The sequence below is a fragment of the Cotesia typhae genome, unplaced genomic scaffold (genome assembly GCF_013202065.1).
Source record: "Cotesia typhae breed Kobodo isofemale line unplaced genomic scaffold, CoteBio_Ctyphae contig_22, whole genome shotgun sequence".
NCBI lineage: Eukaryota > Metazoa > Arthropoda > Insecta > Hymenoptera > Braconidae > Cotesia > Cotesia typhae.
In genome coordinates this window covers 4335556-4345351 of record NW_027423728.1, presented here as the reverse complement: position 1 = coordinate 4345351, position 9796 = coordinate 4335556, and the positions used below count along the sequence as shown (strand labels likewise).

General features: G+C 27.1%; 2 protein-coding genes across 2 annotated transcripts; one reads left to right on the top strand and one right to left on the bottom strand.

The window, feature by feature from the left end:
* The first annotated feature begins 91 nt into the window (after window positions 1-91).
* Mat1 (CDK-activating kinase assembly factor) lies at window positions 92-7708 on the top strand. Its single transcript, XM_074260139.1, has 4 exons — window positions 92-237; window positions 1062-1096; window positions 6183-6326; window positions 6743-7708. Exons 2-4 carry the CDS (start codon window positions 1066-1068, stop codon window positions 7567-7569), a joined length of 1002 nt encoding a protein of 333 aa, XP_074116240.1. The 5' UTR covers window positions 92-237; window positions 1062-1065; the 3' UTR covers window positions 7570-7708.
* On the bottom strand, window positions 3391-5619 carry Yeti (yeti). Its single transcript, XM_074260145.1, has 3 exons — window positions 5324-5619; window positions 4668-5018; window positions 3391-4168 (listed from the first exon to the last, which is right to left on the bottom strand). Exons 2-3 carry the CDS (start codon window positions 5005-5007, stop codon window positions 3666-3668), a joined length of 843 nt encoding a protein of 280 aa, XP_074116246.1. The 5' UTR covers window positions 5008-5018; window positions 5324-5619; the 3' UTR covers window positions 3391-3665.
* Window positions 7709-9796: the final 2088 nt, after the last annotated feature.

Sequence of the window (9796 nt, the reverse complement as noted above, 5' to 3'; positions counted from 1 at the left end):
TTTTTTTTTTTTTTTTTGTTTTTATTTGGTGTGACTGAAAGTTCTGTTACACTACTTTCTTTATCCAGATTTATTATTGACAAGATGTCAGCCAGGTAGGAGCCAGAAGCGATAAAGACAACACACTGATGTGTAATCTAAAAGAAAGCGATGGTGAGAAAGATATACCTTCACTGGTAGTAAGTTACTTACACTTGGCTGCGAAAAAACTCCTGTTGAACATCCTTCAAAATTAAGGTAAGTGTAAAAAAAAATAAAAAATAGACTTTTTAATAATACTGAAGTCAGCTGAGAGGTGTCAATTTTTTTTTTTTTTTTTGATTTTTTAATAAATCAATTGTAATAAAAAAATATTCAAATTAATTTAGCACATATTTAATCATTTTAAAAATTTTAAACAAATAAATAATTGCCAAAAAAAAATTGACATCTAAAAATTTGAAAAAATAAAAAATGCAATTTTTTAGAATAAAACCTTTTGTTAAATAAAATTAAAAAATTGTCAAGTGACAGCTTACTTGAATATCATTAATTTAGCAGATATTTAATTATTTGAAAGATTTTTTTTAACAAATAAATTATGGCAAAAAAAATTTTTTTTAAAATTGACATGTAGAAATTTAAAAAAATAAAAAATGCAATTTTATTTAAATAATTTTTTATAAAAAATCCATTTGTTAAAATAAAATTGACGAGTAGAAATTTTAAAAACTAAAAAATACAATTTTTTTAAAATGATTTTTTGGGACATATTTTTTTGTTAAATAAAATTAAAAAATTGTTAAATGACTGCTAACTTTAATATTATTAATAAATACTTTACAAAATTTCCAGAAATAATTTTTTTTTAATTTTCATATGAAATTAAAAAAAAAATTTTTTTATAACATTAAAGTTAGTAATTTTTTTTTAACAAATAAATTTGCTCCGAAAAATTATTTGTAAAAAATTGGATTTTTTATTTTTCTAATTTTTTAAATATCAATTATTTCTCTCATTTTCTTTTACATAATTTATTTGTTAAAAAAATTCTTGAAATTTCTAATATCTATCAATTTCAGTGTCATGACTTTCCATATTATATCTTCTATCCAGAGTAAGTTTAATCAGATTGCATTTTTAAATATTTAAATAAGATATGATAACTTTGTCTGTACCCCACGGTGTTGCGGTTGCTTTTGGTGTCATGAACAGCAAGAAAAAAATTAAAATTTCACCTGCTATTCCGGTGATAATAGTAAACCGGAGAAAATGATTACGGCAGTGGGACTTACGGTTGATGACTCAAGGCTCTGTGATGCCAGTCTTTAATATTCTACGTCACCGTTGATTGTGGGGCTCCACTCGCTACACTACGGGATACGGGATGAGGTGTACACGATTTAATGACCTTTATCGTATGTTTCATCTATCTTGAGTAAGAAGTGGGTGTCATACGTCATTGTAGGAGATGATCAATGAAATTTTCAAATGATAATTCACCCGAAATAATTTATAGATTACTTTGGAGTAAAAAATAAATAATATCTAGAAAAAAATAGTATTTTTTAAAGTATCTACTGTCATAAAAAAATGTTATTGTTGATATTAGTCCACTCATTTAATACTCAAAGTGCAAAAAAGTCCGGATAAAAACAATTTAAGCCGAGATAATTGCTTGACCTTGAGAGAGTGAGAGTAAAGCACTACTGAACTGACGCTTCGCGTTGAGACGTGCAATAATGAAAATAGTTGCCTAAATGAGGCAAAAAAATTTTTCGAGTCTTACAAAAGATACAGGAACAGTTTTAATGGGAATTCTAAGGCTATAGATCTCCTTGTCTTAATTCTTATCGTGTTGGTCTCATTAACTTGCATCACATGTTCTATGTGTATATTGAGAAAAAAAAAAATTTGTCCAGAAAACAATTTCTTGGCTCAAGAATCATTTAAAATAAATTTTTGTTTTTTGACAAAAAAATATCAATATCTATCATGATAATAAAATATTGGCATTAATTTTGATAGATTACCAAATGAATAGGCTCACTTGAATTAAACAAAAAACAATTCGATTAATTTGATCAATTCTTGAGACAAGAAAATATATTCTTGAAAATTATCAAGAATATATATTCTTGTGACAAGAAAATTTTATCAAGAGTAGTACTCTTTCTTCTCAGTGTAATTGTAGTATGCTATAAGAAGTAACATAAGTATTTGCAAAATTATACTGATGCTTATAAGTTTCAGCAAGTGACAATGCAAAGATAGAAATACTTCTAAGAAAGGTACGTGTTCCTTGAACGTTATACGATTCATCATCCGTTAACGTATTATCCACGTATAACAATAATAGTTGGACGTATTTAAAGAGAGGCTGATTTATTACATCAGTGTATTGTATTGACATGTAAAATTCCATAATTACTCGTAAAATCCGGTATCGCAATATTTTATTCGTCACAGAGTTTATTTTTAAACTAATGGAATAATCTAAAGACCGCTGAAGACTTTAAGTGACGCCATTGCTGTAAAGTGAGAATTACGTTCGGAATTCCAATCACGTGCATACATTGCATCTTTAATATGGACCTGCTGCCGGCTTTTGATGGCGCCAACAACTGTCTACTTTTTTACATGCTATACATTAATATACAGTACAGAATAGCAACTTGGCTAAAGCGGTACGGTAGTAAGTCTATATATATGTCTGCAAAATATTCTCTTCAAGAAGCAAGTAATTATTTTTCCCGCGGCAAGGTTGTTTTATAAGCGATGCTACGGGAGACTTGACTGGTATCTTGAATGACACATACTTGTGTTACACACACACACACACACACACACACACACACACACACACACACACATACACACACACACACACACACACACACACACACACACACACGCGCGCGCGCGCGTACAATGTCGGTAACGTTGTAGATGATCTGAAAAAATTCTTGAATGAAGGCTAATCAATGATAAAAAATGGTTAAAATATTTACATTCGTAATTGAATTATCCATCCTTTATTTTTTTTATTAAATATCAATTAAGTTCATTAACTGAGAGTTTGAATGTTTGGAAAAAAATTTTTATTTCATTTTGTAGTTTTAAAAATGCAGATATATTAAAAAAAATTTTTTTTCTTGATTACGGCGTGTAAAAGTAGTCCAAAAAAATAACTAGAACAATTTTTTTAGAACACTTGAGAATAAATAATTAATTGAAAATATTGAGTAAATAATTGTCACCTGAGCAGAGTCATTAAGTATTTGAGAAGATTTAATAAATTCCCTCTTTTAAATAATTGTATCAACAATATTTGACATACATTGAAACGAGGCATTATATTATTATCTTAAAGTCATTATTGACATTAATAATAATAAATAAAATAAAAAGTCTAAGGGCCATTCTGGATTGTTTATTGATTGGCCTTGAGTCAATTGAAATTGGTAATGTATTTGTTGGTACAACAGTTGAAAAATCTTAAGTTATTTAAATGGCAAATTATTAAGATTATATTTTTAATTAAAAAGTTTATTACGTCCTTTTGATCTCTTGGAATGATTAATACTTGATCCTATAACTTAAAAGGCAGTTATTATCATTTTATTTCGATATTCAGCGACACTGAACATCTGTTATGCAAAATCTGAAACATTATTAAAAACCGTTCATCGTGCACTTCGTCTTCCTATTGTTCTGAGTTGTTTTTCAATCTCAAATTGACGAACGTCTGCACGTTGAAGGAAATCCTGACGTTCTAAATAACCATCTTTGCCACGATTGAAATTTGTTATTTCTTCATCGAGATTTTCTTCCTTTTTAAAGTTATCCCAATCAAGCTTTGATTTTTCTAGAGTACTGATCTTTGCTTTCTTCCCAATTTGTCCTAAAACTGAAGATATTCCACCAAGACCACCTCCGCGAGTTTTTTTAACAACTTTTCTTGAATCACTTTTTAATTCTGGTTGATTCAATGATTTTTCTGTTGAAGATAATACCAGTCTAGCTTCTGCAGAATCTGCAGGAACATGTTGTTCAACTTTAACTTCCTCACCAGCAAATTCAAATATTTTTGTTATTTTAACTTTCTCTTCAACTTTAGGCCTTACAACTGGAGTAATTACTTGCGAGCTATTTGATGATTTCTGCGGTTTTGGTTTTGATACTGTTCCTAAAAAATAAAAATTATTTTTTGGTAAATCTAATGATATACAAATTAATAACGAAACTGAAATTAGTAGACACTTGATAATTTTTTGTTTTTCTTAAGAAATATACTACGCAAACAATTTAAAAATTTTTCTTATTAAAAAAAAAGTTTACCCGCCAAATTGATGAAAAATTTGATTTAGGAATAGAAAATATTTGAATACAAATATTCATAAGAAAAAATACTTTAAATTAAGGTCTATAAGTTATAAAAAATCCGGTATAAAAATTTTGCAGTTACTGTCTTTTAAAATTGAGCAGCCGACTAGGTCTAGAAAATTACTTTTAAAAAATAGCATTTATAATTTTTCAGAGCTTCTAAAAATGAAAATTTTTAAATGATTTTTTTTTAGTATAATTTATTCATTAAAAAAATTCGAAATATTATCAGATGTCTCTCAATTTCAGTATCATAATTACTAATACATTATAAGTAATTATTTAAAAAAAAAAAGTGTTACCAGTATCTTTCATAAAATCTGCCCAAAGAGAATCTGCACGTATTTTTTCTTCTTCTTCACTTATAATTTTAGTTTCATTTTTCTCCTGATCATCTTCACTTTCAATATCTTTAGATTCAATCTTTTTACGCTTATGAGCTTTATTCTTTTTTCCTTTTCTACCTCTCTTCTTTTGTTTTTTAGAATTCTGTTCATTCTCGTCATTTTCATCTTCAGGTCCACTCTCATCTTCTGCTTCTCCTTCAGATTCCGCCTCTGATCCTACTTGCTCAGCTCCCTCAGGAACGTAATCTTCATCATCTTCATCAGAATCTGATGGTAATTGATGCTCTTCAGACATATTTTTAACACCTGCCAAAAAAACATAAACATAATATAAAATAAAATAATTATAACTCACAAAAATTCATTTAAAAAAAAAATGAAAATGAAGTTAGCTGACATTTGAAAATTTTTAGAAATTTTTTATTGAAGAAATGTCAATTAAACAATTAAAAAAAAATTTTTGCATGTAAAAAACTTGAAAAACTACAAGTGCAATTTATTAGAAATATTTTTTTAATTGTAAAAAATTTTTAGACGTCTGCTAACTTCAGTGTCATAAAAAAAAGACAATAAATATTTTTAAAAAATTACAAAATATACTCTTGCATTACCTGAATTTATATTGAGTAAAACCGGATATGAAGTAATTGATTCTTTTTATTAGCAATAGTTATTACACTGACTAATATACTCTGTAGTTATTCCAAAAATAAACCTCATTACAACCAAATCAATTGAATTACTCAATTAAAAAGTAGTTACGAAATAATTACAATTATTTTGCAATCTAACTGGTCAGATGAATATGTATTTTTATGAAAGTTATTTTGTTCACTATTTCACTGGAGCACCACCATAAACATCCGCAACCCGTAAACCTTTTTCTCAACCTTACGCATGTCTAAAAAAAATTATTTCGCATTACACTACTGAGTACCTGCCACACTAACGCCATCTTGCGGGAATTTTTTAAACTAGTGATTAGTACTGTTTTGAAATTAAATTCTAATCGTATCGGTAATTTTATTTTAGTCAATATCATCAGCTGTTTTTACTAATAATTGCATTGACAACAATCGCTTGAGTCAAATTTATAATTATTATTATTAAAACTACTAATCTAAACAAAAAATATATTTTTTTAAGTGTCAATAAAACGATAATTTATATAAAAATTTATTAAAGACAAGAAAGTGGTATTTTACATAAAAATTAATGAAATTCACAATAATTATTACTTGGTTGACTGATTAATAACAATATTATCAAATTACAAGTTTTGTAAGATTGTTTTTTAATAACTAACATGGATCATTTATATGTGTCAGTGGTGTTAAGGTTATGTTGATGAGTTAAAAACATTAAAATTAATAAATATAAATTTATTAATTGAAAATAGTTGTTGAGAGCAGAAAAAAAATTTTTTAGTTATAAAACATTGTTGAATTTTTTTTCTAATTATGAATCGAGGAAAATCAGTACCATCAACGATGGATGATATGGCATGTCCGCGTTGTTTAACAACAAAATACCGAAATCCATCTCTTAAATTGATGGTCAATGTTTGTGGACATACATTATGTGAAAGCTGTGTGGATTTGCTATTTTTAAAAGGTATAAATTAATAAAATAATAATACTGAAGTTAGCGGTCAGCTGTCAATTAAAAAAATTTTCTAACAAATTAATTACAATAAATAAATGCTTTTAAAAATTTTCACTTATAATTTTTATTAATTTTCACATATGAAACTTTTTAGTTAATTTTTTTTTTTTTTTTAATAATTTAATTGCTATAAAACTCTAAAAAAATTTTTAGATTTTTTTTTATTGAAAAAATGATTACACAAAAATAAAAAAAAATTTTTCCATCTTTAGTAGCTCTAAAAAATTGTGAATGCAATTTTTTTTTAATTAATTTTCTAGACCTTGTTTATTTCTCAAGAAAAATAAAAAAATTATCAAGTGTCTGCTAACTTCAATGTCACAAAAAATAATATTTATTAAAAATTTTTTTGCTTGATTTTTTAGGCTCTGGATCCTGTCCAGAATGTTTCATACCTTTGAGAAGAGGTAACTTTAGGATTCAAATGTTTGAAGATTCCATGGTAGAAAAGGAAGTGGATATAAGAAAGCGTATATTACGTGATTACAATAAAAGAGAAGAAGATTTTGCATCACTTCGAGACTACAATGATTACCTGGAAGAAGTAGAAACAATTATTTACAATTTGTCTAATAATATTGACGTATTGGAGACAAATAAAAAAATAGAGCAGTATAAAAAAGAAAATAAAGATCAAATTAATAAAAATAGAATGAAATTAGGTAGATCTGAAAGTGAATTACAAGATTTATTACTTTTAGAAAAGCAACGTGAAGAAGAGCGTAAATTACAGCTTGCTCGTGAAGAAATGGAAGTTAAAAAACAAAAAATACGCGACAAAGAAGCGCTTATAGATGAATTGATGTTTTCTGAAGGAAATGCTAAAAATATTGTTGAAACATTTGCTACTTCGATGCAAACAGCTGCGGAAAAAGCTAAGAAAGTAGCACCAGTACCTAAAGCAACACAATTTAGTACGGGAATACAATTTGGCACGCAAGGAACTCAAGGATTTTTACCAATTCCAAAACAAGAAGAAGGGCCAATGTTTTCGTATGTACCTATTGAGCAAAAATCAGAAGGACCTCCGGCACCAACATGGCAGCAAGTGTACTCTGATGGATACATCAATCATGTACGCGCTGAAACAAAAGTCGAAAAGGCTGGAGGATTTAAAGCAACCATTGCGTGTCTAAGAGCTCTTCAAGAAGCTATGGCTGGCTTGTATTATAATCCTCCACGATCGAATTAAACCTGTCAAATAATTTATTGTCTTCAACTTTGTAATAATATTTTTTGAGGTATTTTTTTTCTTCATTACAGTCATACGTTTTTTTTCTATAATATAAATAGTTGTAAATTATTTATAATAAACACATTTAATAAATTTATTTATTTATTTTTGTGATTTTCAAGCATCAATTTTTGAGTCTTATAGATAGATAAATTTATTTATTGCTGAATGGCAAGTATAAACAGAAAAGTACAGTTTAATTACAGTATTTATTTTTTATTATAATACATAGTGTAAATACACAACCACATAATGGATTAGGTTAATAATTTTATCGATTTGATTGATTTAATTGAGCACCGTGGGACAACTTAGTTATTTTTATTTTATTTATTTAATTTATATGCCAAGACATTAAGCCTAATGGCAAGTACAAAATATTCAACAATTTTATTCAATCACGTAAGTATTTTAATGTATATTTACAAATTTTTTTGAGCTTCAAGTGAAAATTAAAAAAATCTCTTTATAAGTATTCATTTAAAATCAATAAAAACTTGTTTTAAGTTTTAAACCGTTAAAAAAATTTTATATCAGATCAATTTTGTAAAAAAATTTAATGTCCTGCAAAAAAAAAATTGTCAAAGAATTTTTACGATTTTTTTTTTTTTAGAAAAAATTTTTTTTTCCACGTTTAATTCTAATTTATAATTAGAATTAAAAATTTTTCTTACCCTAAAGAAACTTTTGAGACGTCAAGCAAAAAAAAATTTTTTTTGAATATGTTATTGTTTTTTGCTGCAAAAAATTTATTTAGTTATAGATTTAAAAATTTCAATGCTTGATGCATTGATCACTTCTTATTCTATCAATAGGTTGAATAAAATGTGTTATTTTTTTTTATACAGTTACTGTGAGTGTTGATATCGATAGATTTAAAGCTTATATCTCGTCGATCAATTATCATGATATTATACGATACACTTGAAAAACTTTAAGGCGGCAGATTAAGTCAACTACAATCAATATAAACATAAGGGCTAAATCAATATAACTCACCTGGGTAAAAATATCTGTAGTTTCTTTTCTCAATATTAAAAAATATTATTTTTTTTTTCGTAGTATAGGTAAAATTAGATAGCTCTTAAAATATTGCCAGGGTCTTAACTTATATATTAATATTTGTACGACAAACAGAGAGTTGAATCCCTTAACTTTCGAGAAGTTTGACAGGGCCCTCAACCTTTTTTACTCTTCCGGAAACAGATATCAATGAGAGAGGAGTTAAATTAAATATGTGTCGTTAAATAAAATAAAAAAGATGAACCGACAAAAAAGGTGTAGGTATACATTTGTGAATGTCCATATTTAACAGTCTTAAGAGTCGTAAAATTTTGAATTATTGTGTACTAATAATAATAAAATAGATTTTAAAATATTTTTGAACGATTTATAAGATAGGTAAGGCCAATTGTGGACTTTTAGTGTATAGTCGTAATATTAGCAGTTGACGAGATGCCTGATTAGTTACGGACAATGAAGCAAACACAGCACGAGCATGGAGCATGTAACAATACCAATGTACCAAGTTCTCCCCTCGTGTATACCGTTATTCGTTAAAACCACCAGGTTCATTTCTCGACAATATTTTCTTCTTTCTCATTCTCGTTCGTACAAGTCGTAGAACTTATACACACTTGAATGAGATGATGGGGTTTTCAGCCTACAACCACGTACACTAAAACTCATTTTAAACCCACTTCTTACTACACTGACTTTTTACTTGGAGAAAAGCTCTACTTTATTTAGTTACCCCTCACTGTGAAGATGATAAATAACAATCATTTTTACATGACCCAAGAGTTATTTTCTGAGTAAGGGAAAAATAAGAAAGGGTTATTCAAGTTTAGTTTCTAAATCCCTGTGATGACAATGAGAGGGTTCCTTAAGAGCAGGTGAAATCATCGCCGTCTCATTTGTTTCTCTTCTTTTTTTTTTTAACGTTAATCACTCTTTAGAACATCAACATCCAATTGCTCATTCATAAATATATATATATATATATATACTTTTTCATATTATTTGTCCAGTTTGGAAAATTTTTTTTATTGAAAAAATTATTACAAAATAATAAAAAAAATCATTTTTAGTTGGAAGAAAATTGATAAACTGTAAGTGCAATTTTTTAGTTCTAATTTAATAATTAAAACCGTCGGCTTACTTTAGTGTTATTAATTAATAGAAA

Bases quoted from the DNA above. Each gene is read 5' to 3' on its own strand.
- Yeti (XM_074260145.1), bottom strand. From the start codon at position 5,007: ATGTCTGAAGAGCATCAATTACCATCAGATTCTGATGAAGATGATGAA. The intron at 4,169-4,667 runs GTAACACTTTTT...TTTATTTTTTAG, and splicing joins AGATTTTATGAAAGATACTG to GAACAGTATCAAAACCAAAA.
- Mat1 (XM_074260139.1), top strand. From the start codon at position 1,066: ATGACTTTCCATATTATATCTTCTATCCAGA. The intron at 1,097-6,182 runs GTAAGTTTAATC...TTATGAATCGAG, and splicing joins TATTATATCTTCTATCCAGA to GAAAATCAGTACCATCAACG. The intron at 6,327-6,742 runs GTATAAATTAAT...TTGATTTTTTAG, and splicing joins GGATTTGCTATTTTTAAAAG to GCTCTGGATCCTGTCCAGAA.